The sequence below is a fragment of the Podarcis melisellensis genome, assembly GCF_964234715.1.
Source record: "Podarcis melisellensis genome assembly, chromosome: 8".
NCBI classification, from domain to species: domain Eukaryota; kingdom Metazoa; phylum Chordata; class Lepidosauria; order Squamata; family Lacertidae; genus Podarcis; species Podarcis melisellensis.
Window position 1 is genome coordinate 17,711,930 of NC_138540.1, and position 27,740 is coordinate 17,739,669.

The 27,740-nt window shown below is 44.8% G+C and overlaps 1 protein-coding gene and 1 long non-coding RNA gene across 10 annotated transcripts in view; one reads left to right on the top strand and one right to left on the bottom strand.

Annotated features, from left to right (window-relative positions):
- The window catches only part of KIF1B (kinesin family member 1B), a 125,198-nt gene that overhangs the window by 12,518 nt on the left and 84,940 nt on the right, over nucleotides 1-27,740 (bottom strand). For 4 of the 9 annotated variants that reach the window (XM_081923393.1, XM_081923392.1, XM_081923397.1 and 1 more), the window contains 13 exons: nucleotides 17,356-17,452; nucleotides 16,186-16,334; nucleotides 14,823-15,001; nucleotides 13,976-14,113; nucleotides 12,459-12,731; nucleotides 7,392-7,510; nucleotides 6,163-6,248; nucleotides 5,922-6,051; nucleotides 4,659-4,821; nucleotides 4,160-4,250; nucleotides 3,754-3,872; nucleotides 3,059-3,114; nucleotides 961-1,069 (listed from right to left, as the gene is read on the bottom strand). In XM_081923393.1, the coding sequence (XP_081779519.1) occupies nucleotides 961-1,069; nucleotides 3,059-3,114; nucleotides 3,754-3,872; nucleotides 4,160-4,250; nucleotides 4,659-4,821; nucleotides 5,922-6,051; nucleotides 6,163-6,248; nucleotides 7,392-7,510; nucleotides 12,459-12,731; nucleotides 13,976-14,113; nucleotides 14,823-15,001; nucleotides 16,186-16,334; nucleotides 17,356-17,452 (1,709 nt within the window). Of the gene's footprint in view, nucleotides 1-960; nucleotides 1,070-3,058; nucleotides 3,115-3,753; nucleotides 3,873-4,159; nucleotides 4,251-4,658; nucleotides 4,822-5,921; nucleotides 6,052-6,162; nucleotides 6,249-7,391; nucleotides 7,511-12,458; nucleotides 12,732-13,975; nucleotides 14,114-14,822; nucleotides 15,002-16,185; nucleotides 16,335-17,355; nucleotides 17,453-25,264; nucleotides 27,283-27,740 lie in introns of those variants that run through there. The other 5 variants (XM_081923398.1, XM_081923396.1, XM_081923394.1 and 2 more) reach the window with 3 other exon arrangements.
- LOC309377014 lies at nucleotides 6-11,436 on the top strand. The gene is made up of 3 exons (XR_014171367.1): nucleotides 6-159; nucleotides 2,581-2,778; nucleotides 8,643-11,436. It is a non-coding gene; the product is annotated as an uncharacterized lncRNA (long non-coding RNA).

The following is a 27,740-nucleotide window of genomic DNA, read 5'->3' on the forward strand; positions in this document are numbered from 1 at the left end:
TGCAGAGGAGAAAAAGGAGAGTGCAAACACCCAGATGAGAGAAAGAAGAGACAGCTGCATAATCAGAGAGATCATTTAACCAACCTTCCTTCTAAAGGATTCATGGGAAACAGCATCCTAACAAAAAACCCATACAATGGCCTACACCTCAAAAATAAGGTGAGGCAGCCTGTTCTCCTCTCACAGTTACCAGAAAGGGGGAGGGTCTGAAGAGCGTGATGAGAACTGGATGCACAGGACTGCATTGCACCACAGTAAAGCAAGTCACAATTCAGCACCACAAAGAGCCAAATTCCACCACTTGTCTATAAATAATGTGAATTGTGCCATGTGCATGCCCTCTCTTCTTCTGCATAATTTGAAATGTTGCTAGCCATGGAGAGGGCAAAAGCAGAAATGCAGGACTATGAGTCCACACAGCTTCAACCCCTGGAAAATGTGAAGGCAGAGTTTCCCAGGAAGCAGTCTCTTATGTTCCCGCAGGATCATTAGTAGAGCAACCTCCTGCAGACAGAAAGGGTTGTTCAAGCTATTCAGGCATTCCAATACCCATGTGGTTACCAGGCTAGCTTCAAGGCTCTTGTCTTAATCTACAAGGCCCTTAACAACTTGAGTCCAGGATACTTTAAGGACTGCCTGATTCCTTTTACCCCTGCCCAAACACTTAAGGAGTCACTGTTTGTGCCCACCCCACAAAGGCTCGGACACACAGCTCACATCCATCAGGAGCCATGAATTCAGAACAGTGGGCCGAAATCTGCAGAACTCCCTCCCAGCTGATATCAGAACTCCCTATTGAACTTCAGACATTTGGCTTAATTCAGCAGCTATTTTAAGTAAGCTTTCTGATTTTACGATAAACTTCTTATAACACACTGCTTAGATACGATGATGTTAAGCAGGATATACACTGTTGGAATAAAACAAACACAGGAGAGATGAGGAGGAGGCGGAACTCACTCTCCAGTCGGCTCCAACTCGCTGATCTCAAACCAGACAAGGAGGTCGTATTTGGTCACGCTTTGTCCCAAATTGGGCTTACTCACTGTGTTGAGCTTGGTAGCTGGGACTGAAAGAGAAAAAAGCCAGCTTACAAAACTGCACAAGGCAATAGGAAGGAGAATTCCTTGGGATTATTACCAACGGGTCACACAATGACTCAGTTCACATGTCACAGTAAACCATGGTTTACCTTGATCACACCTAAGAGGGTCACACTGGAAGGAAATAAACCACCACACCAACTTGGTGTCACCAAAACTCAAACTGGGGAATGTGGCTTGCTTTGCTCCAAATAAACCACAATCAGTAAGCCTTAGCTACAGAATGTGATTTGTTCAGACCTAAACAAATCATACCCATGGTTCATTCATAACATCAAACTGGTGGGTGTGGTTTGTTTCCTTCCAGCGTGAGCTGGGAGGAGTGAAGTGGGCACTATTTCACTTGTGTACAGTAAAGCTATGGTTTATGGCTTACCAATACATGAAAATACAGCTACTGTCAAGGCTGTCAAGCCTTCAGCTGATGCTCCAGGCTCCATAAAAGGATTGTGCCCCAATCTGAGGTGGGTTGCACCATGGTATTATTATACCACCAGTACTTTCCTCCTTGCTGTTGGAGTGAATGGACATGGCCATTAATTTCAATGCATCTACTCTGAGTAAAGTTTAGTAGGATGCAGTCCTTAATCCCCATAGTTACAATAAATCTACAATGAAAAGGAAGAGAAACTAAGGATTCTAATGAGGTCCTGTAGGATTCACAAGACTGTACCACAAGACTACCACCACAAAATCCTGGAAAGGCATATATAACTGCCCAGTGCTGGCCTTTCCCTGGACACACCACCGATGGATACAGAAAGGCCAGGGAAAAGGTAAGGAGGGGCTGTTCCTACATCTATCACAGACGGCATCCGGCTACTAACCATCTCGCTTGGGGAAGCGCTCGGTCTGACAGCTGGGGACAGGCAGAAAGAGGAAAGGTGGCAGCTGGTCGGCCCCATCCTGGAAAGCTGCCGCGGCAGAGGAGGCAAGCACGTTGGCGTGCTCGGAGAACGTGTTCAGCACATGCACGTTTACATAGCCAGACATGAGATACCTGATCAACTCAATTTTTCTCTCATGGTCTGGAAAAGGCAGTGGGAGGAAGAGGACGTGGCAAGTAAGGGATGAAGGGCCAGCAGGAGGCAAGGAGGGAAAGGGACAGACCAAGGAGATTGGGAGCAGGAGAAGAAGAGGGAAGAAATGAACACAAGAAGTCAACATGCACAACCAAAACGAAAAACAAAGAAAGATATGGGATTGTTGCAGCAAGCTTGGGTCAGTGAGTTATTAGTGAGAATGGAGCTATGTGGATGAGGAGGAAGCTAGTCTTTAGATAAATCAACATCTACTAAATATTTTGAGAAATTGTTTCTACAATCCGCATTTGAACACCACTTAAGATATTTTGCACAGTGGTTCCCAAGATCTAGAAGGTTTTCATATACGTTTAGATACAACCGGATGCCTTTTTGAATCAAGATGGGAAAACTAAACCGTTCAAAACTGCACTGCTTTTTTGGGTTTCTCATAGTTCCTAAGCATCACCGGATACAAGGCTGCAATAAATAAATAAAGCAGGCTGAATGACATGTCTGGAACGGAAGAGTTGCTTACTCAACCAGCCCCTCAACCCTTAAAAAATACCTCCATGGTTTGGAATATGAACTGAAGGGAACTCCCCAGGATTACAAACAGACACTCATCAAAGGCGAGCAAAGTCTGCATCCAGGTAATTACATAGGGAAGTTGTAGCAAATTTGGGTCTTCTTGTTCCCCGCCCCTTTGAGTCGAAATTGACCAACACAAGTAGATGTCGGCAGGTAGGATAATAAATGATTTTGTGGGCAAGAAACTTCTATAACAAAAAACAACAGTAAGTTCGGATTCCCTCAGGAAAACGGTTCCATATTCTAATTGATTCTTTTCTTATATTGCGGGCTGAAGAGAGGTAGGCAGTCTTGCATTTTACATACACTAACAGAGATGCGTCAGTGAAAAGTTGTTCTTACCTGGTTTTGAGAGAGGCATGGGGGGAGGGAAGTATCGGCGGGATGGCTGTCGGGGGCTGTGGAGAAAGGAAGCAGGTTAATCCTCTGTTGGTCCCTCCCAACCCTCATTGTAATATGGTGCTAGATTCAGGTAGGTAGCCTTGTTGGTCTGACACAGTCAAAATAAATAAAATAATAATAATAAAATTGTCCAGTAGCACCTTAGAGACCAACTAAGTTTGTTCTGGGTACACTATAAGCTATCGTGTGCATGCACACTTCTTCAGATATTCTTCAGGTAATATGGTGGTTACAGACCAGTCTCATGCTAACCATACAGCTGGCTTTAGCGCTACAGTGTGGGAATAATCTCTCTCCCCCTCTACCCGCTAAATTCTTCTCTCTGGAAGGGGGAGCAAAATCAGAATTGAAAATGCAGACACCAGAGCGCTGCACTGTGTTAATTCACAAGGCAGCACTATAGCAGTTGCACGTGAAACTTACTCCACTTCCCCTAACCTTAAAAAGCCGTTTAAAGGCCAAGAAGAGAATAAGAACTGCTACTAGTAGTGGCAAAGGAAGGAAGAGGGAGGCAGGTAGGCAGAGTGAGTGGGCGGATGGCCAAATGCTTCCCTAAGGAATTATTTGCAAATCCAGGCTATCCTTTACATTTTCCTCCATTCTGACCTAATCAGAGGACATCCATACACAAATACCTGTTGAGATCCTGTCCCTGAAGATGGAGCGGATGTTGCTGATAATGTCCAAAGACTTCAAATACTATAGGCTTCGTCTTGATGTATTCTACAAAGGATTCTGTCACTTCCACAGAAATCTATCGAAAGAGACAATAAGCACGGCATCAGTCTGGCTTTATATGTCTTCGGCCAATCAAAAGCCCCAGCCACTGCATCTGACAAGAGATGGATGGCTTAACTCCATTTGGAATGTATACAGGGTCTGATCCAGCTACAGCTTTGTCACACATCCGCACTAACTACCCCCTTACAGAAAACGTCAAAGCTGTGCTATTCTGACTCTCAAGAGATAGAACATGCGCCCCCCCCACAACAGTGACAGACCAGGAGGTCACCTATCAGAAGCAGACCCACTTCCACTTACGTTCTGGACGTGATAAAAACCAAGAGGCGCCCCTCGGCCATTGTTTTTGAGAGGTTCAGTAGAGAATGCTTCATCATGTCGATGCAGAAAGCTAGGAGACACAAAAAATGCGATCCAGTTTAGCAAAAGAATGCTTTGTCACCTATTCTGGAAGGTAATCCTGAAGAGAACTGCTGCCCCATAGTTTAAAAAGGTTCCTCACCCCACTTTTGCAGGAAGTTTGACAGAGGGGTCAAAATGTTCATTAAAATATGCTGTTGTCCCAATCTCAGGAAAGTTTGCCCACCCTCCTTCCATGCTAGTTAGAGGGCTTGAGGAATTGGAAGCAAAGTCAAACAAGAGGCTCTGGCTAGTAAGCCACACTCCTCTGTCTGTGGACCCCCGGAATGGGTTAGATTCACCCTTGCACGGCAGTTCCCAAACAGCTCAGAATTTCCAAAACAATGACTAAGACTCTGACCTACAGATACTGCTGTTGCTCACTGCAGGTGAAACTTACTTGAATTGGCAGAAGATGTCTGCATATTCCGGGAGGATGCCACTGGCTTGCAGCACTGTCACCCGGAAAGTAAAGACGCTTCCCAGTTTTAGGTGGTCGCCAACTTCTTCGGTAAAGCCTTCCATGGCCATCTTGCCATCCAGCAACGAGCCAGACTTCAGGTCTGAAAAGGGGGGAGGATTGACTCATGAGGCAGTCAGGGTTTCCCTGCTACTCAGTGCTGTGGGGCGCTTTCCCCAAGCAGCTGCTCAGAACGGCATCTGAATTTCCCAAGATGCTTCAAGGACACAGGAGGCTGCTTCATGCCAAGTCGGACTATTTGGGTCCATCCCTGTACTGACAGCAGCTCTTCAGGCTCAATGTGGGATGGGAAGGAAGGAAGCTGACTCTGACCATTAGGTCCAGTCGTGGCCAACTCTGGGGTTGTGGCGCTCATCTCGCTTTATTGGTCGAGGGAGCTGGCGTACAGCTTCCGGGTCATGTGGCCAGCATGACTAAGCTGCTTCTGGCGAACCAGAGCACCACACTTGCCTTCCCTCCTCTAGTCCCAGAGCCTTCATAATGAATCTGCTTCCAGAAGAACTATGAGGGGACCTTTTGCCCTTTGGGGTTGTCGTATAAAAAGACTGCAGGGCAGGGGGAGGTATGCTAGGTACTAATATTATCAGCTTCAGGGCTATTTTTAGATATGTCTTGATACTTTTACTTGAGGTTTAGGTTCACACAAATGTAATCAAGAATTTACAGTTCATTTAAGTGTTGTAATGATAATAAAAAGCATGTGTTTTTATTGTACTGCAGTATTTAGGCCAGGGATGGTGAACCTGTGGCCCTCCTGGATGTTATGTGATACCAGCTCCAGAAGCCAGCATGGTCAATGGTCAGGGATGACGGAGGTTGGACTCCAGCAACAACTGAAGGGCTGCAGGTTCCTCATCTCTGGATTAAAGGCTCCTGGGAGCACTATCTAAAAAGGAGGCTCCTTGCTGTGTCTCTTCATGAGTGGCTGCATTGGCCTTTAGTAACATTGATTAAAACCAGGCCCTCCAGATGTTCTTGGACTCCAACTCCCATAACCAGTATGGTCAAGCATGATAGGGGTTGGACATCTAGAGGACCACAGGCTCCCCATCCCAGATTTGAAGGGAGGGGAGCCCCAGTCTGCCTGGGTCCATTGTTGTTTCGATCCTGCACTTAACCCTAAATTCAACGTAAAGCCTCTGTTTACCCTGTCCCACCTTTCCTAAGAGCTGCATCACTTACCCATGTCATTCATTCTGTTGATTTCCTCAGGAGGTGTGATGACCTCTGAACTCTGGCCCTGACCTTCTACAATTCGCAGTTCCTCCAAGGACAACCCAGAACGGGTCATCGCAACCGACGTAAAGTTGCTCTGAGCAAACCAAAAGGGAGAGAGGAGCGATAAGTTAGCTTTCTGTCCGCTTTCTACACGAGAAGGGACAGGAACACACAGATACAAGAGCTCATTTAAGTCGTGGGTTACCTTGTTAAAATACTCGTTATCAAATGAGATTTTAGCGGTGCCCGACTGCCGAACACCAGATCCATAGTCAGGGGCTTCTTCGTCAGCTAAAAGAACAAAGCATAGGGAGGAATTCAACATCATGTGATTATGATTACTCCATCAATGTGAGCATTTTGGCCTTCCAGGCAGAACATCTCCCCTCTCCCCCGCCCAAGTGCTGTTTTAGAGGTTCTGCTAACCCCCCCCCCCAAGAGCTAATGGGAGGGTGCATGGGGAAACGAGAGGGAGGAAGCCCCACTGCACTAGTGGGACTGGTTGAGCTGGCTCCTGCTAGCACGACCTATTTACTTAAATCCGGCCCTGGGAATGGATACAGCAATCAGATGAGCAATTAGATTTTCAAAGAAACTGTAGTAGGCCTTTAAAAAATGTAGAATTCAGCTATTGGTTTACAATACTCTGCTATTCAGATGATCTTGTTCATTTTATTTATTATTGCAACTTATTGCACACCTTTCCTCTAAGGAGCTTGGTTCTTCCCACACTCCTTTTCGTTCTCACAATAACTCTGTGGGGTAGGTTAGGCTGAGAGAAATTGACTGGCTCAGTGAGTTTCATGGCTGAGCAAGGGATCTGAACCCAGGTCTCCCAGGCCTCAATCCGACACTCTAACCACTAGACTGCACTGTATAAATAATTTCACAACCCTGGACAATATCTTATGTTATTCCTTACTGAAGGACAGAGATTTGAACTGAGCTACCAAAGAAAATCAAAGGGGGTAAGGCAGCTACTGTGTTCAGCATTAGATGAATTGTTGTAAACCAGGAGACCACAAGTAGGGTGAACTGGAGAGGCTCTCACTGGCATGAGATGGCAAAAGGCAGGGACAGGGAACCTCAGGCCTCTCTATCTAACCTTTGGGGCTCTAACCAGGACACACACAACACACACCCTGCTTTGCACCCTTATTGGTCCACTTATGCCTGGCTAGAATCTGCCCTTGAACCCTGATCATGCCTCTTGGTTGCCTGGAGGACAGGCAGAGAGGGGATGTACAGGTGTGTGTAGAAACAAGATGATTGTATAAAGGTAAATGAGCACCCTCTGCTCCACCTGTTTCTGATTCTGGGAGGCCCCCAGAATCACAGAGTTGGAAGATTGGCAAGAAGGGAATGTGGCCCTTGTGCTGAAAGAAGCTCCCGTGAGGAATCATGGAAGGGCAGAGTGTAAGCACAGCACCTTACCGGCTATAGCTTGGACTGCCACACGCAGGAATCCACGCACTTCCCCTTTCTCACTGACCACGGCCACTCTGTGGATGAGTGGGACTGGGTAGAGAAGGTTGCTCAAGTAGACAAAGGCCCTGGGGGGGGGTTAAAGGAGGGATGTTATACAGAAGCACAAACATTAGAACACCCCTTACAAACTGAAGCTTGCACTTGACAGCCTGAACAGGCACCGTATTAGGTTTTGGAATCTGCAAACCAGTTTCAACACATTTGCATCAATGCATAAAAACTCAACCAGCCACTCAATGGTAGTGAGTTAGACATGAAGATGTTGGTTTATCAAAGAAGATGTATGAAATGGAAGAGAGCTATAAACGTGGGGTGTTTTTTAAGCCTATTACTAACATTACTAAGGATGAAAGCTTTATGAAAACATTTCAAGTACACCATGAAAGTAAATTACAGGGGGTTTTTTGGGTTGTTGTTTTTTTAAAGTGTTCACCTTTATTCACAATGCATTCTAAACAGGCAGAAGCACTTTTAAAAGGGGAAATATGATGGGGCTTAATATTGATCTCATCCTTCCATGTGTATTTCAGTGATGTTGCACAACATCCAAGAATGGCTGTGTTCAGACAACAAGCTAAACCATAGTTTAGTGTGATGAGAACAAGCTGCAGTGAGTATCAGGCTCACTACACTCCCTACTATCCTTCCTGCTTACGTTAACTTCAAATAGCTCCTTCTCAGAAGGGCTGTAGCTCAGTGGAACAGCATCTGCCTTGTATGCAGAAAGATCTCCAGGGAGGACAATATTAAGCTAGATCGGGTCAAGTCTGGCTCAGTATAAAGCAGCTACCTATGTTCTTATCTACTTGGACTGTGGCAGACTGTGAGGGGGAAGCTTTATATGCCGTAACTGGCTAAACATACTCAAGTGTGAACAGGAATAAAGGCCAGGAAAACATATACTGTAGGCTAGTGGCTTGCAAGGTATTAGTCTATTCTGCCATCCCCATGCCCTTTGCCCCACCAGGCAGACATTTCCTGAAATGAAAAGAATGTGAGCGATGTAAAATGCATGATTTTATATATATACATATACATAAATTCTACAACAAAAATGACAACAAAATGGCAGTACAAAATAAAAATAAAATAATAGATTAATAAAGTGCTAGGAGCAAAATGAAAACGTGGAGAACAGAAATAGCCGCAACTCAGCACTGGAATAAATCAGTTAAGGATCTACTTCATTTTTTTCAGTCTGCTCCGAAGAGATGGAGACTCCTGAATATGCCAAAAGGGAATGTTGTGTCATTTGTGAGCTTGTAAAAAATGCAACATTTCTATTAAATCAAGTCTGGCTTCATTTTCACTCCCAGTGGAATCAAGAGAGGTTGTACCAGGTAAGAGATTCAATGAGTTACTATGTCATTATTGAACACTAAGAGTGAATAAATATAAGCTTTAAAAACACTTGTCGCTCATATGGTAGAACAAGCTGCAAATTAAGTCTTCCCCCATCTCTTCACCATTTACACTTGTATACCCTTGCAACTGAGGGATCATCCAGATCATATATCTTTCAATGAGAATTATATCCCCTGCCCTGCTTGAGCAATGGCAATGCTTCTGATGGTTGTAGCCTACGCTCGTCCTACTCAGAGCAGACTCACTGAAATGAATGGCCATAACTAGCTTAGGCCCATTCATTTCAATGGCTCTTACGCAAGTAGGACTTTGTTGGATACAACACTGAGGTTCTCCCACACTTGTCAACTCTAACACCGACTGCCCCATGGAATTCTCACGGATCCTTAAAATCCCTCTGCCTGGGAGGTTCTCTGCATCGGTGGTGGGGGTCAAGGATGCAGAAGCCCTCCCTGCAAAGAAAGGTGGATATATGCAACAATGAAGCTTCATTTTCCAAAGCACATTTAAACCTCTCTCATGGCAGCACACAGTTCATCTAAGGCCTTTTAAAAGGTTGTTAATTAAAAGGTAAGTGGGACCTGCAACAAAATATTGCAGTGAGGGATGATCCTGTTAGGGGCTCCAGACAATTAGCGCCTCCTCCCATTGTCCCAATCTTCACTGGGCTGTTGGTTGGGGAGCAGGGGTTGCAGAGGAGAAGCTCATCCTCTTCTATTCTCCCCGCCCATAAAATATTTTTGTACTTCTGAAAAACGTGGAGCTCTCCTGAGCACACTGACACCTTCTCATTTTGAAGGGGCTGCATTTTGGCTCCGGTTCCATCCTCACTCAGCAGCTGAATTTTCTATTAGGAGAACTGATGGAGCTTAGAGCCATGGGGCTATGCACTCAGAGGAGGAGATCTACTTTTTGTGCCTCCACCCTATTCAAGTGTTTCCCAGCAGCTATATGCATTTTCATACACACTTCTTGGCTAGAGAACTGCACCGCAAGATTCAGAGAAGTCCAAATTACAAAGGATGGAAATTTCAGTTCAAGTATTGTTTTGGAAAGAAAAAATTAAGTTCGCCTTTAAATGTGAACTGAAATTCTCCCCAAGTACCTGTGCTTGCCCGCTAGATGTTGTTGTATTCCAACTCCTAGCAGCCTCAGCAAGCCCAGCCAAAGGCCAAGGATTATGAGTTGTAGTCCAACAACACCTGGGTCACAGGATCGTCATCGCTTCTTTAAGGTAACAGCCATGACTATGATCTTTGCAGCAGGAAATTCCATGAAATTACTTCTGCACTGAGTGGAAGAACCTCCTTCCATCTGCCAACTTCCTTCAAGACAATTTTAAATCTAATTTTATTTAAGGCAACACAGCAGCAGACTGAAAAAGGGGTGCGGGGAGCTATATTAGCAGAAAGGTTGGTGAGGTAGAGTGGCATATTCACACACACACAAAAACCAAATGAGAAATAAAATTTAATATGAAGATTTGTATCAAAACATAAAGACAACAGAACTCAAAAGAATGATAATGGTGGGTTGCTGTTGTTTTCTTTAGATAAACACAACATCATTTCAAGGATTCTGAGAAAATGCTCCACAGCCGCCACCCTTTTCCACCTCCCCTTCCAGCTTTTAAACCCAATGAGAACATCAGGCCTCCACGACAACCCAGCATGCCAAAAGATATGGCCACAGGGACTAGCTCTTTCATTTTGAGCCACAAGATGGCAGCCAAGGCACACACATGCGAAAATGACTGATTTCAGCTGTAAGGAGCCATGGGTAATGGTGTGTGATCTGAAGGCTCCTTATTCCCTGAGACCAAAACAGAACTAGAAAATAAGGCATCAGGGAACGGGACAGATAGGAGCGAGAACTGTATTCATTCAAATCCTTTTTCTTCCCCACCTACCACAGGGCAACTTTGACAGGTGGGTGGGGCCTCCCAGCTGTTAATTATCTGATGTCATTACAACACCAGGCAACCATTTCAAAGAAGCCCCTATGAAGATACACTGCCAATTAGTTGATCAGCAGTTGTAGCGAGCTCCAGGGTGGTTCTGTGGAGCTGAGTCTTTTTCTGCCGAATGCTGGGCATTGTTTAGGAAGAGTGGTCTCATGGGCCATATTTGGACCTATGCCAAATCCAATTTGGCTCACAGGCCAGAGGTTCCTCACCCCAGGGTAGGCCCTCACCATTCCAAAAGAGGGTTCTTGATACTGTGGTATCTATGAAATAACAGCAGAGTGTCTCAGCTAGACACAGGGAACCCAACCTGAAATCCTAAATCCATGCAGCTTCACTGGATTCAGAGGGACTTACTGTTGAGTAGAGATGGGGGGGAAATGCATTGCCAGGGTCCATTCCCCCAGCTTGATTATGTAGCTCAATAAGGGTGGCCTTGGGCATCACTATCACTGACCAATCAACCTCACAGTGGTAAAAGATATAGGAACTCAGTTCAGATATGACACCAAGGAATGGTTAAAGGAAGCTTAGCTATGGGTCGGTGTGATGCCTGAATTGACAAACCATGGTTCATTATCAGATGACAATACCAGAAACTATGGCTTGAAGTGAGTTTGCAAACCACTGTTATGCATTTCCTCTGATGCAACTTCTGAACTGACAAACCATGGTTCATTATCAGATGACAATACCAGAAACTATGGCTTGAAGTGAGTTTGCAAACCACTGTTATGCATTTCCTCTGATGCAACTTCTGAACTGACAAACTGTCATTACAATATTGTGCTGCTATGCCTAGCTGTAGGGCTTCTGAGCTGAGGAGAAATTGAAAGCTGTTCCAAACCATGGTTCACCTGCATATTTCAAACCTCAAACTATGGTTAGCACAAATGTTTTGGTGGGGTGTCTGGGTGGCATTAGTGAAAATATTTTTCTGCACCAAAGAGACATAAATTATCTTCTGCAAGTAGAGAGAAGGAACTACAAAGATCACTGTAGCTTTAACCACTGAATACAAAAGCCCCTCTTTTGTCCTCCTCTAATTTCTGAAGACTTCACCAAGTATTGCCCATACCTTGACACTCACTAGCCTTATTTGCATGTCACAGTAAGCCATAGAGCATGGCATGCCACTCAACCACCTCCCTTTTTTCTCTGCTCTCCTTGGAGCTGGAAGTAGCAAATCAGGTGCACTGGGCTTAAGGTGACTTATGAAACAACCAATAAAACCTTGGGCTAACCATCATTGCTTGTTTGGAAATAAACTAACCATGAGCTTTGGCTCACACTTCACAGCAAGTCAAGGCTTAGGGTTTGTTGCTCCTGGCCCCACAGAGGGCAGAGCAAAATGGGAGCAATTCAGCATCATACATTTAGTATGTTGCTCATTCATTACAAGTCCTGGTTTTATCACTTACTGAGACATGTGGCCACAGTAGCCATGGACTAGAAACTTGGTACATAGGACTAATGTTGGATACAACCCATTGAAGCTGAGAATCCCAAAGCAGAATTCATAATAAATAACATGCCAAAACTAAATTATACAACTAGCGGAGGCCTGGATGCACGGAGCTCAGAACACACCCATCACCCATGGCTTGGCTTGAATAGCTCTGCCACCAGCAGTCCAGGGCAAGAGCTAGCCCCCCTTGGCCATTCTTACAGTTAACCTCACCAACCTTCCCACTAAAATGAACCAGGGGGAGCGGTCGTAAAACGGGTCATGCCCATCATTGAAGAGGTCCGATCCCTCCTCAGTCCCTGCGTCAGAGCCCGTATCGTCCACAAAAGCCTCGTCGTCAAAGTCCTCCATCTCGTCCTGCTGCTCGTCGGCCAGCTCGGTGATGTCGGAGTCGGCCGTGGAGAAAGTGGGGGAGGGTGTGCGGTCAGCCAGGCGCTCGTTCACACAGCCGTGGAAAATGGGGGAGCTAGATATATTGGTGGACGGAACACTTTTGATTAACGCAGGCAAGTGGGGTGGGGGAGAGAAAGACAAGGACAACTTCATTCAACAAAGGAGTTTGATGTGGAGTCCAGCTCACAGCCCACTAGAAAAAACTGACAAGCAAAAGCTTTTGGCTGCCTGGAGGAATGGGAGCAGGACAGGTAAGAGGAATGTGGGGGAAAGGGGCAGTGGGAAGAAAGACTTCAGAGGAAAGCAAAGGAAACATACTACACAATATGTCAGACGCTCATATGCCAAAACACTCTATTATTTTGAGATCATTGGAATAAGCTTGTGGTAAGATGTCACTATTTCCAGTGCTGCAACTTTCTGTCTTAAAGCAGAATATTTTATACATCACACAGAATTCTGGACTGTGAAAGGGAGCTGGGGTCATTTTCAGATGCTCTCTCTGCATGTAGTGTGTGCCTTTATATATATTGTATGTTATGAGAGTCTTTTAATCTATTGTTCCTTGAACTATGGGGATTTTACTGAGAAAGTCTAGGGTTTTGAAGAGCAAAAAAGAGGACACATTTACCGACTTCTACTTTTAACTATGGATCGCTATGACGGCTCTCATTTTACATACCCATAAAAAAAGAGGACGTGTCCTGGAAAACGAGGACATATGGCAACCTTTAAAAGTCAGAATGAATTATTTCTTTTTTCTTCAAGAGTTAGATATTTACAAGATATACAAAGGCAAGAGACATCTCCTTATGATAAACATTGAGATAGGAGTTGAGAGATGATCCCTGGAGAAAGGTGTGAGGCAGTGGAGCCTGGCTTGCTGAGAGCGCTCCAGCCAAAAACTAGGATTCATTGAATTGCTACTTAGGAAAACAACCGTATTAATTCTTTTCTCAAGACAACGAACCCAAATTTATTACAGTTCTCCTCTGCCCTGCATCTTGGGCAGGGAATGAAATATAACATGTGAAGTTATCACACACAGAGAGGATCAACTTGCAAACAGACCTGCAAAATCCTTAGCCCACTTTCAAGTTCTGGGCTGCGTCTGCAGGTCAACTCCATATATAAGACCAATAGAACAACTCTGCAAAAAGCATCACTGTCTCCTCTTCATCATCTGAACCTCTTCCAACATGACATTTTCTGTTATACAGGATGATAACGCAAGCCAAGTCTGGAGATCCGTAAGACAATGCTTTCAACATTCTACCTACAAACCTCCATTCACCATCCAAGCTGAAGTCAACCAGCCAATAGAAATTTGTAACCACCTACCTCCCAACAAGTTTGAACCAATGGAATCGATCATAGAAAGGGTCGCTCCCAGTCATGGTGCTTTCACTATCCTCCTGTGTGTTGGAGGCCATTTCTCCTGCTCGGTCGTACATCTCTCGCATCAGCTCCAGTCTCTGCCTGCAGAGCAGAGGGGGCAAGAAGATAAATGCAGAACCAGAAAGTCCATATTGCATTTAAAAGGTATGAAACTGCCTCATGTGGAATCATGCCATTGGTCCACACACTACAGTTAGTGCTTGGAGTGAACCAGTTCAGTTTAACCAAGTTTACTGAATTAGTTCCAAAAGTTCTGGCATCCACCTGAAAGTAGTTCCCAAAATTGCCAGGTGAAGTGAAAGTGAATTATGTTGGTTTTGGAAGCTGAACTTTGACCAATTTCTAGTTCATCTTCAAGCTCATTCTCTTGTGTGTCCTCTTTATTCTTTAGACTCCGTGAGCCTTTAAGTTTAAAGATCATAATTGTTGGGGGAAATAAATTAAACAATGCACATTCCACGAATGCAAGCTGGAATATAGTTCCTTTTGGACATGTTAAACTAGCTCTTTTTTTAAAACTAACCTTCCAAGCCCTGATTACAGTATTGTCTATTCCAAATGGCAAAGGCACTCTAGGTTCTCAGAGGTGAGAACAAAATGGCTCTTCCCTCATTTTTTTTTTACTCCTGCTGTTCTTTTATAATCCTGTTATACTTTTAATTTAGGTCATCCTGAGTGTTGTATACTACTGCCTGGTGGATCACCAGAATGGAAAAGGCAGAGCTGAAATATCTGTAAATTAAATAAAATGCTTCCCAGAAGGGTGACTTTGATGGCAGCCCTAACGTACTTGAGTTTTTCCAGGGACCAATAATGAGTTGCACCGTTCTTCAGATCCTGGACTTCCACAGCCACCACTGTCCGAGGGAAAGGGCGGTTGTCCCGGGTCTTCTCTGACTCAGGCGGCAGCAATTCAGGTGGCAATGGGGAGTAGAGCGTGTCGGTCAGAAGGACAAACTGGAATTGCACCTGGAATGGAGGTAATGCACAGAAAAAGAGGAAGCTGCCTTATGTTAAGACAGTGCTGCTTACACTGACTGGCAGCAGCTCTCCAGAACATCAAGAAAGAGTCCTTTCCTGGTTTCCACCTGGAGAAAGTGGGGATTGAACATGGGACTCCCTGCATGCAAAACAGACGACCTCCCAATGAGCTACACTCCTTCCCTTAAGGTATAGGTTGCTGCCTTATATTGAGCCAGACCCATTGGTCCATCTAGCTCAGTATTGTTGACACTGGCTGCAGCTTTCCAGGGTTTCAGACTGGGGTCTTTCCTAGACAAACCAGGAGATGCTGAGGATTTAACCTCAGAGCTTCTGTATGAAAATCAGGTGTTCAGACTGAACTTCAGATAAGACTGGATCTAGAAGTGCTTTCTTATATAGCCTATAGCAGGGACAGTGGCGTAGCGTGGGGGGTGCAGGGGGGGCTGGCTGCACCGGGCGCAACATCTGGGGGTTAGGGTTAGGGGGCGCAAATCCATGGGTTAGAGGGCGCAAATCCATGGGTTAGGGGGCGCAAATTACTTGCCTTGCCCCGGGTGCTGACAACCCACACTACGCCACTGAGCAGGGATCTGGTTTCCTTAAACAGAAAGACAGTTCCCACAGCAGAGACAAAGCAGGAACAGCTTCCCTTCATCTCCCCATGGAGAACAAAAATATGCTGAAGGGAGCAAGGGGTCTCTTCCTGTGCTCCCCGCCTTACCACCAACTTGAGGACAGGAAAAGGCAGGGAGCATTCAGGTTCACAGAAGGTCTGCTTCACAACTGACCCCTCCAAACTCTAGCCATGGTCACACTGACACCATACATTTAAAGCACATGGCTTTCCCCAAAGAGTCCTGGGAACTGTTGTTTACAAAACTCCCAACACCCTTAACAAACCACAGTTCCCAGGATTGTTTAGGGGAAAGCCATGTGCTTTAAATGTATGGCGTCAATGTGACCACAGGCTAAATCTGAACCATGCTGAAGCACCACGGCAGAACTGGGAATTGCAAGATCATTTGAGATTCTCAAATATATCCTCCGACAAACTTTCAAAGTTAACAAACTCCCCTCCAATTCAGAAACCACCCACATTTGTTCTGCAAGATGACTTGACACAGGTGTGCACAGCATGCAGTCATATTCAGCCATGAATTCCCCCCTACCTTCTTTTTCAGCTCAACGCTGATTGCATTGCCTTCTTTCAAATAGACTGCATTTCCCCACAGCTGATCTCTTAAGGAAGTAAACTGATGGAACTTCCACTTCCGGAAAGCCCATTGGGCTAATTCGTACTCGTGCTGAGTCCAGGGTACTGCAGGAAGGAGAGAAGGTCATTGGGTTCATTTGAACTGAAGACAGGGGCTGATTTCCCATGAGCCCCACCCCTCCCAGATAATCTGAGGTCTTGAATGGGGGCCCTTTCTCAGTCTGAGGGCCATATTCTCTCATAAGCAATAAGACATCATGTCAGGAAAAAGCATTTCATTCATGAGCCCCAGATCAAGAAATACAGAGGGCTACACTTGGCTCCTGAATCTGAGCTTCCCCACCCTGATCTAACTATGTCCAGAATCTATAGAGGTCCTAAAAAGAATCAGAGGGAGAGAAACTGTTAAGAATTTCACAGAGTGCAAACTATCCCCCTCAAAAGAGTATACCAGCTAAGAAACTGAGATATGGTTCCCTGAAGCCCTTATCTGCAATATGAAGGTAAAAACCATGGCCTAACCTTACAGTCATTGTGAGGGTTATGCAACATATTGTGCAGAACACTGGAACACCCTGACTGTTTTATGTATTTGTAGTCTACCCTAAAGGGTGCTGATCCTGAAGGGTAAGAGACATATTTCCAAAACCATCCAAGTGATAAATACAGAGAAGTTCCTGGAAGAGATTGTTCTGTGTTAAACTGAAACACTGGGTTGCATCAAGAGGGAAGGAAAGTCACTTTTTGTTTTGTTAAGGTAGCCTTCGTCAACCTGGCGCCCTTCAGATGTTTCAGACTACAACTCCCACCAGCCCCACCCTGCATGGCTGAGAGTAACAGATGATGGGAATTGTAATCTTTGATAGTAATTTTGTTTATTTCAGGGGTGGTGAATGTGTGGCCCTCCAAATGTAGTTGGAGTCCTAACTCCCATAAGCTCAAGCCAGCATGACCAACAGTAATGGATGATGGGAACTGTAGTCTTTGATATTCATTTTGTTGACTGTCAGGTTGGTGAAAGCAGATTTAAGAGCTGTGATCATTTCCACAGACACCTTGAACATTTGTGGAGCAGTCTCTCACTCTCTCTGCAACCCAAACTGTCTGAATTCCACCCAGAACTCACCCTCCTCCTCTTCTTCCTCCTCCTCCTCTGTGGTCTCGGCAGCCAATGACCTGGTCTCCACCTGCTTCTGTAAGGCCTGGAGCTTACTCTCATAATCCTGAAGGGGAAAGAGAAGAGAGCGTGTAGGAGAAGAAGAGACAGACAAAAGTAGAGAGGAGGTGGAAGAACACACACATAACTCCAGAGATAAGAAGGTGACAAAAGATGCAGGCAGAGAAGAGTTCTGGGATAAATGTCTCATCTATCCATTTGCTGGGGGGAAAGCAAACAATTTCCATGGGAGTTCAAAAGCTGGGAGATTTGGTGGAGCAGGACGAAATAATATTTGAGTTTGATCTGTGTGATCTGCTGGAGAAGCCCATGCCTAAACAACAGAAAGTCAAGTTCTGCTCCGTAAGTGGGTCTAAGAATCACTGAGTTGAAAGGCCTTTCAAGGGGGGCAGCTGGGAGTGGTGAAAACAGGGCTGGACTGCAGGAAAAAAACCACATTATATTTATCTGGAGTTTGCCTCCCCTTTCTCCCTGATGCTTGGCTAAGCATTGGGCCACGTAAGATCAGGCAGTGGGTCAGAAGCAGCTCAGGGGGTACAGATTTCAATCTTCTGAACAAGAAACAGAAAAAAATGCACATTGATTGGCGACTATGCATACTGACTGCAGAATGTGCACATTAATTTGATATATGTATGTTCCCTAATGCCTGTTGGGCACTGTGCATAATATCTGAAGAAAGTGCAAAATTCAGCCGAGATATGCACATTTTTCAAGGCTGTTGGAGATGATATACATTGACTGGGAAATGTGTACAACTTTCTCTTCATATGGAAGGATTCTGTGCACATTCTCCACAAGGCTTGGTGAATGTGCACAACAGCTGGTTGTTTCGCACATTAACTGCAACTTACATTTCCCTTAGCATGCAGATTTCATAAAAGGATTAAAAATCCTCTCGTCTCTCCTTTCAGCTAAATATGCCCAGTTCCTTTCCTCATAGTAGATTGTGTTGTATCCAACTAAGTTATACTAAGAGCTGACTTACTGAAATTAATGTACCTAAGTGAATTGTGTCCATTGACTTTAATAGGCCTACTCAGGGGTAGGACTAGAACTGGAGACAACCCTTAGTCTCCAGATCCCTCACCAACTTGGTAATGTTTTGAAATTGGTCTGCTATTATTTTCTATGTTGTTTTTAGCTTTTTATTGCATTTTGTACATAACCTTCAGACATGTGTATGGAAGGCGACTGATAAGGAAATACAAAAGAAACGGAAAGTGAATTTTGCCTTTGTACAGTAGGCTAGTTTCTAAACACACAGACACAGACACACACACACACACACACACACACACACACACATCTCCATCTTCCAACCAAACAAGCAAGAGGCATGATCAGAGTTCAAGGACACATTCCAGCCAGGCAAAAACACACAAGGAGGGTGCAAAGCAGGGCTGGTAAAGGATGTGGCTCACAACTGTTGTGGCCTGGGGAAAGCCCCTAGGGTCAGACAGAGAGGACTGGGAGGCCTGTGATGTCCCATATCTGCAGTTCAAGGAACTAACTGAAATTAGTATGGATAGGCAAACTATTAAAAAACTTGTTTTTGTGGACAACTCACTTCAGGGAGATTATTTTTGCTACTTTAATATTGTGAGGAAAGCATTGAGAGAGGATGCAGGGAGAGATGGGGCTCTGGAGAACAGCATAAAATGAAGCTGGGTTTGCTTAGCTTGGATAAGAAGAAACAAAGTATCATTCAAAACATGTGAAGGGTAGGCTTAAGGAGGAAACAAATGTATGAATATTATCTACCTAACCCCATTCTGTCTTTTTGGCTTCTAAGTAATCAAATCAGGATCTTTCCCCAAGCCTGGTGGCGCTGGGACCTTCCGTACAACAAAGCAGATACTCTAAAACGGGAATCGAATGTTCAACCCCATGGAGAAGAAATGATGGGTGCAACTAACAAGAAAAGGCTTAAGCTAAATGTTGGGAATGTATTATTTAGTAAAAATGTATTCCAAAATACATTTCCCTAAGGTGTGGTGAGCCATCTCTACCTCAGCAAGGTAGTTGAGATTTCGGGCTTGATTTTTGGAGGCACCTTCAAAAATGGAAACAAAAGATGGGCTAGACAGAGGGCTCGAGTTCTCTTCCAGGTGTGCATTACTAGAGAGAATGCATAGTTATTCAGTATGGACAGCACCACGGTGGAGAACCTGTGGCCCTCCAGATACTATTGAACTCCCACCATCCCTATCCAGCCATATTGCCCAGTGGGCAGGGATGAGAGGATTCATAGACCAGCAACATCTGGTTTCCCATCCTTGGGACAGAAGGACTTGCTTCTGCTAGGATGGAAAGGTACCTGTGGCTCTATTTGTGTTGTCAAACTAGAATTCCCATCCTCCTTGCCTGTCAGGTAAGGAATGCCCAAAGTGAGGAATTACCGTATTTTTCCATGTAGAAGACTAGGTTTTCCCCCCTAAAAAATAATGTCCAGAATTTGGGGCGTCTTATACATGGGGGCTACCTTCCCCCCTTTTCTTAAATTGGAGTCCCCCAAAGTAGGGGGCATCTTATACATGGGGTCATCTTATAGACAGGAAAACACAGTAACTCTTTATTTTCAAAAGTACAATTACAAGTTAGGAAAAGGCATGTCCATCTGTCCTAGGCCTCTCAACTACTCCTAGGTGTGCACCCAATGAGACAGTTGCAGCAAAATAAAAACCCTGCCTCTAACCTCCTACACCCAAGCTGTGTGCAAGCAGGCAAAGATGCCACCAGTGAGTAACCTGTTTCTGCGCCCCCCTCCCAATCAATCCTGGTGGGGGCAGGAGGAAGAGATGTGGAAGCCCTTTGCACCGGACTCTCTCTCTCTCTCCTCCTGCACTTGTTCTTCACTCTCCAATCTGGCAGTTTCTCCTGCCTCTGGCTCTCATCTCCTGACTGTTTCAGGCTCCCCCAGACCGATCCCATCTTCCAATTCAGTCTCCACCCCACCCACCCCTTTCTCCTGGTGCCCACTCACCAGTATCCAGCTACTATTCCTCAGTGTCCAACCAGTCTCTGACACCAACCATCAGTCTTACTGACTGAGACTGATGGGAATTGAAATTCAGCCACGTCTACTGGGTCACAGTTCTAACCTATTCTAACCTCAAGCACACATCAAATTTTCACATACTTAATAAATCAGAAGTTAAAAAGAAAGCTATAAGCTCTGAATACCGTAATGCGCAGAAAGAGTGGGTGTAGTTTCTCCCTCTCTCTTTTATACACACACACATACTTTGCATACAGAAACGGCTCTAAGCTATTAATAACAAAAAGGGCACAGAGGAGGGGAGGTTTGATTTCCCAGACTCCCAACAAAAAAGGCAGGCAACATTTCATCAATGGAAGGAAATAGCCTGGTAAGGTAAGCCCGTTTCCTGGCAACGCTCGATAGTTAATCTAACGGGTTTGCTTGGCTTCTCTGAGGCACACGAAGATGGAAAATAGTACATAGCCCACAAATGTTTGCATGGCAGGATGAGACGACAGAAAGCTTAGCTGAAAGTCTGGATGGTTTCTGTATTATGTATTTAAGGTAATTAGCCCAGCTTCTTTCAAAAAGGTTGAAGGGGACCCTGGTTTTGATATTTAAACTGGTTCTGTTCATTTGTGAGATTTGGTTACAGCCTGCATACAAAGGAACATAGGGAAGTATCAGATGTTAATCCTGCTCAGAGAAGGCACATTAAAATTAATGGAAATGATATACTTAGATCCATTAATTTCAGTGGGTCTGCTCTGAGGAGAACTTAGATAGATTCAACCACAGGGTTGCTCCATCTAGCTCAGTGTTGTCTGCACTTACTGGCAGCAGTTATCCACCATTTCAGATGGAGATTTCTTCCAGTCCTACTTGGAGATGGTAGGAATTGAACTGGGGACCTTCTCTGGATGCAGAGATGCTCTAACCACTGAACAAGCGCCCTTCCCCCAAACACACCATTGGGCTTACAAAATAACCCCACACCTGTCAATTCTGGGGCAGATCTGACCCTTTCCCACATATTAGACAATACCTCCCAGTCCACCCCTTACAACTCAGAGAAGACCAATATATTATGCAGAGGGTACAAGGGTATTTTGACAGGGTGGGTGTAATATTTTTTAAAGTTCTCCCACCCTGCACATACAAACAACTATGAACCCACCCTGAAATGCTACATGTAATCTGCTAGCACAGTTGGCCAACTGCTATGCGAAATCTCTCCCCCTCCCCCATCTTTGCTTACCACACAGATGAAGGTTTTAGAAGCTTTTAGAATTTGTAAAAATGGGAAAAGTAACAACAATTCAGAATTCTATTGCCTGGGACTGATTTCTAGGTTCTTTGTAATGTGTCGATCAGTTCTTGAGCACAATCCACCAAGGTCAATAGGAACAATGACTCCAGCACAATGAGTATGCAGTAATTAGACATAACCCACTAATGATTAACTTAGTCCCATAGTTTCAACGGATCTAGTCAGAAAAGGACTTTAGTTGGATACACCGCACTTCATTAGAGCAAGAATACTAGAGCAGGATGGACCCCTTTAAATGAAGAGGCAGCTTTAATCAAGGTGGAGCTTAGCAATGGACACAGAACTGCTGATAAGGCTCAGTCGAAGGATAACTGATGCTGAAGCAACATGTAAGCTCTGCTCCCCTTTACTGCGCAGCCTGAGTCCTGCACAGGACAGTTTAGGTTTGTTTCAGTTCAAAGCAGGACAAGGTAACTGTGCATTGATCTGCTTCCTCTCAATGTCACAGGGCACCCCTCCACATTGAAGGGGCCAAGCGGATGAGGAGGAAGTTCCATCTACCTTTTGCCATGTTGTTTCATTTCAAAGGAACTCCTGCCCCCTAACAGGGCTTCTAAAAAGAAAGCAAATGCTTTTAGATCCCAACCAAGACAAGACAAGATTTACAAGAGTATTTCATCATTTATTGAAAGCACTTGTTAAAATGCACAAGCAGTTCTGCTTTTCACAAAATGCAGAGTTTTGCTTTTAAAAAAAAATTAAAACCCCTTTTTATGGGGGGAAGCAATAATAAACGGACAGGTTTTCAAAATCCTATCACTTCACTGGAAGAGTCATTTCCTCCTTTACAGTAATGATAACCAAAGTTCACACCTCTTGTAGCTTTCAAAACTATTTCAAAAGGCAAACACATTTTTACGATATATATAAAGGCAAGAGTGAATGGACTGATCTGCTTGAACCTACGTTCAAACATGCAAAAGATCCTCTCCCTCTAACTTGGGACAGATTTCTTGATTAAGCCCAGTCAGAAAGAAGTTGCTGAATAGCAGATAAAAACAGTAAAGAGGAGGCCTCACCACCCACCCACCTTCAACGCTCTCCCCAACTTTTAACTTTAAGGCAGCCTTCACCACCAGTGTAAGTTGAAAGCATATGAAGGGCACCAGGTTGGCAAACGCTGCTTTAAGGCAATCTAAAAACATATTTTGGAGGCCCTGGGAACTCTTAGTTCAGCTCTGTCTAAATCACACAGCTCCTAACTTGTTAATAACACTAGTGTAATAACAGAACCTCTCTCAATGCAGACTGGAATACCTTTTTGTCCTCGGAGCATGAAATGTCTGCTTTAGGCCAAGTCTCATGTAACTCAGTGGGATTTGCTTCTGAGTAGTTATACAGACAAGTTAACTGTTAGGGATGGCAGCAGTGTGTGGAACTCTCCCCACCCCAGGACGGCTTTTCTGTAGGTGTTAAACCCCCCTCTAAAGCATCTTCTGGAGTTGACAGTTCAACTCCAGAACTTTCAGCAACAAACACCTGTTGGTAATCCATTACCCATCAGCTGGTTTTCTGCAGCTAATCTCCCCATCTGCTTTCCCCCTCCACATAGAAAAGCAGCTTGGGGAAGGATGACCAAGTAGGAAAACAGTTGTTGGGGCAAGAGTTAAGAAGCCTGGTACCCCTCTACTCCCAAGACCCACAAATTCTCATCCTATTTCTCTTTAAGGGGTCTGCACAGCATTTATCACAGAAATGAAGGGGGGATAGAATTATTTTCTTTTTAAAATATGATTCTAATGTCCTCTTACAAACCTTTATGGATTGCCTGCATCCTGTGTCGTAACTGGACTCTGCTAGTCAGTCACTGCATTGTGCTCATTTCCTAGCTAGAATTAAATAGGCAGCTTTTCAATTGAAATGCTGTTCCAGATAAGAGAGTTCCAATTTAAAAAAAACAACTGGTGGCATGGTTTATGAAGCACAAATTGTTCCTCGGACAAGAGAACTCAAAGGATAAACAACTATGGAAATGAGGCAGATAAAAGGCTCAGGTCCCCAGATATGTTTAAAAACCTGGAGCAGCAAGAAAAGGGGTAAATTAAAAGGACACATAATTTAATTGAGGAATTTCAATAAGCACAAGACTTTCAAGTTTTAATTTTTTTCAACTCCCCTGCTCCGTGACACCTTTTATACTGGAAACTTAACTGTAATCTCAGGCTCAGCAAAGGAAAATTGACAGGGGGCTTTGTTTACAGAAACATATTCTCTCTTTGAAACCAATACAATTAATTTAATTTAATTCATTGGCTAATTAATTAATAAATTTTGTGGCCCTGCAAGCAGTTCCAACCTTCCCATGGTTCTGCCCTGTAGTGAGCAAACATACTTTGGCAATCGAATCCATGGACAACAGGCAATTCCCATTATTGTGTTCACTGGGGAAAGGCTCCTGTCCATATTCCCCCATGCGATTGACGTGAGCACATGCCAGGCAAAGGACTGAGACTGTGTGCCTGGACAAGGAGAACTGCATCGTGTAATCCAGGAGGTCACCACTTTTTCTAACCAGGGAACCACCTTGAATCCTAGTGGTGGCTGGTGTCCATTGGGATTGGTAGGGTGTTAAGGCAGGGAGCTGAACAGTCAGTGGAGCCAATGACAGCCACAACTGCAGCCAATGAAAGGTAGAGCCAATACATTCTAGTTTTCTTCCCATCCTCGTCACTGCCAAAGGGGAAGGAGCTGTCTGTTAGTAAAAAGGCAGGAAGGTGGGGGCTGGCTGGAGGCTGGCTGAGGGCAAACTAAGGTTGGTGGGGCAGTGCCATGTGGAGTCAGTCTGCGCTGTTTAACCCAAACATGCATTTGGGGACCTGTATCTTAATTATTTTACCATGCAACTGCATGGTGATAGTTCCGGTTTTCATGACCCACCGCAAGATCAGGTAATGGGTCCTGACCAATGGTGTAATCAGACCTAGAGCGGTCGTTGCAGGAGGTAAAAGGCAGAAATTTCCATTTTGCCCCGCTTGAGAGTCCTGCTTGTGTATCAAATGTAAACTGGCTGAACTGTCATAATAAACTCCTGAAACAAATGTGGAAAGACCTAGTCATTTTTGGAAGCTAAGCAGCCAACACAAAATTACTCACCCCCACAAAATGATTGCCAAGGCTTCTTGGGAGTTAGAAGGATTTCAAGTTCACTGTGGAGTTGTGCCCCCACAGAGTAAGTGAAAAAAACCAATCAAAATCTCTCTGCAAGTCCAGGGATGGGGATCCTGAGCCCTCCAAATGTTGATGGGCCACAATGCTCATCATCACTGACCACTGGCCAGCTTGGGACTGGGGCTGATGGGAGTTGAAATCCAATAACGTCCAAGAGGGCCCTATCCTTGTCCTTGTCTTTTTAAGTTATAATGTATTAAAGACCCATGTGAATTGGAGGAGGAAGATGCTGCAGCTGTACACCCATCACATCGCTTAAAGGCAGCATGCAGAATTGGGCAAGCAACTTCATTTAGGCAGTTTTTGGCTGCCCCTGTAATGTTATACTGATTCTACCTAAGCTAAGGAAGAATGCAATTTTTAAAAAAGCACTCTTACCAGCCCCAAACCGGAAATTTTATGGGTGAATTTTAACAAGATGAACTGAGAAGATGGAAAACCAAAACAAGGAATCTGAATACAACTTGAGATTCAAGGGTCAGACTCCTAAATTGTTGCCTTGAAGCTTTTACAGATGACATTCAAACACTACATAGTAGATTTGCTTTTGTTGATTGTCCAAAGGAGAGAGTAGCCCTACAGGTATTCCAGAAAGGCTTCAATTTTTTTATATATAAAAAAGGTATCCCCATAAAATAAAATGAAGGCAACTTCGCAAAGCCCCTAAGGTAAGGGTTATCAATTATCAATATTCCACAATTCTAACATGTTTCACAGGCAATAATAGATAGGTAGAAAATGTTTGTGCTTCGCATATAAAACCACACATTTGCTAAAAATGATCATTTGAAACTCAGGGTAGGTATAGCTACAACCACCAACACCACCTCCCACAATAAGCACCGCTCTCCCTCCTCAACTCTCCAGTGACTCAGACAGTTGTTTCTCGGCTAGCTTTGAGGTTAGGTGCAGAGAATTGTCGCCTCATCCGTGGAGGGGTCACAAACTGGTTATAGTGGTTAGGCTGATCAGTCTGTCTTGCACGACCGCTGGCTAAGTTGCTCTCTGGATTCACCCCTCCACTGCCATAATTGCAATAGGACTGGCGGTGCTGATGCATGTGGCGCTTCTGGTGGAAAGTCTGCAGGTCTTGATTGTGGGGTCCACCGTAAGAGGGCAACGATTCTGATGAGTCAGATGTCTGGCGACGCAGCCCTTTCTGCTGCCCGTTGAGGGAATTGCTTCTCCAGCGGAGCTGAGTGGATGTTTCTGGCTGCAGATGGCTTGGCTGCGGTTGAGCGTTCAAGGGCTGCCTCTTGATCTGGATATTATCCTGACCCCTCTGAGGGCCGTACGCACACCAAAGCTGCTGGGGGTCCTTGGGAAGGGGGGCTTTACCGCACGGGTCTTTGTTTTCCCCAATTTCCTCTTTCTTCTTCTCCTCCTCCTTTGGAACCCTCACTTCAATCACTTCATCCTCCGTAATAATTATATGCGTGCCCGGGCTCCACGAGTTTCTGTGCTTAGGGTTGCTCTTGAACGGGAAGCGGGGTTTGCGGTTCTCGGGCGGGATGAACCGGTGAGGCATGTTCTGCCGGCGAAGCTGTTTGGCTATTTCCTGCTGCTGTAGGTTCTTAAAACGGATTTGCTCTTGCCTCATCCAACGCAGCCGCCCACGCCTGAAGGCTGGGTCCTCCTCCATTAACTGGGAGACACGGCCATCATTCATGTGGGCATCTGTCTCATCAGTTCTCACGCTTCCCTCAGCATTCACCTTCTTGAGGACATTGGGTTGCTCCTTCATTTTTGTGGCTGCCACAGCTGCCTGGCCCTTTGGTTCTTGGGAGCTGATCAAGGGCAAAACCTTCTCCATTTTGAGCATTTTGTTTCGAAGGACTTTTATCTCCTCATCCTTCAAGTTGTTTTGCTTCTTCACCTCCTGCAAGATGTCTTCAAGTTTATCAATATGCACCTTTAGGTCGTCCACATCAGCAATGCCCTTCCCATTGAGCAGCACGTCTTCGATCTTCTCATCGCCAACCCCCACAGTGTCCCAAACGTCTCGGGCGACGGCTCGCCATGAGTCACGTTCATTGGGGTCTTTCTTCCCATACATAGTACAAAGCTCTTTCATCTTCACAATGGCCAAGGCCTCAATCTCTTGGCGCGTATGTCGGAAGTCATTGAGGGCCACCTCATAGCAGATCTCCTTCACAGCCTGGATCTTCAGGTCTGAGACGGTAACCCATCGGGAGTCTTTGCTAAGGCGTCGACGTTGAGGTATCTGATACATTTTAATAGGCTCTCGTTTCTTCCCACTGCTGGGGAGGCCACATTTTTTAACTATGGTTTGCAACTTGCTGGGGGGCAGCTTCTCTCTCAAGGAAGTGATCAGCCTCCAGCTCTCCTCGCAAGACCGCTTGTCCGAGTCATCCCCACTATCAGAGTCTGCATCCTTTGGAAAACAAAAATTGAGAAGTGGCCCCAAAATAACCAAAATTAAAATGGGGGAAGGAATGAAAATGTCAACAACAAAAAGTAACTAAAAACTAAACAAATCATTTTGCAGGGAAGGGGGGCGGAATCAAACAGAATAAATGTTGTGAAAAGTCTAACTTAAGATTTCAGGCTTATGATGCTGGACTCTTTATCCTAAGGGTGCTCCGGTAGTTTCATTAAATCCAGCCACATCTAGATTCATGGAAAATTCGACTCTAATCATCATGGAATATTCAAAGACTTTCAAATCCAGATGAAACTGTTGAAAAAACTAAAACCAAGTACCTGGTAGGAAGGTGGAAGGAACACTTTACTCATGCTAGAAAGACGTGCAAAAGTTCAATCGCACATTTTTGCCTTGGTTACTGCTGACGAGTTAATCCAGTATAAATGTATATATATTTAAAGCGATCT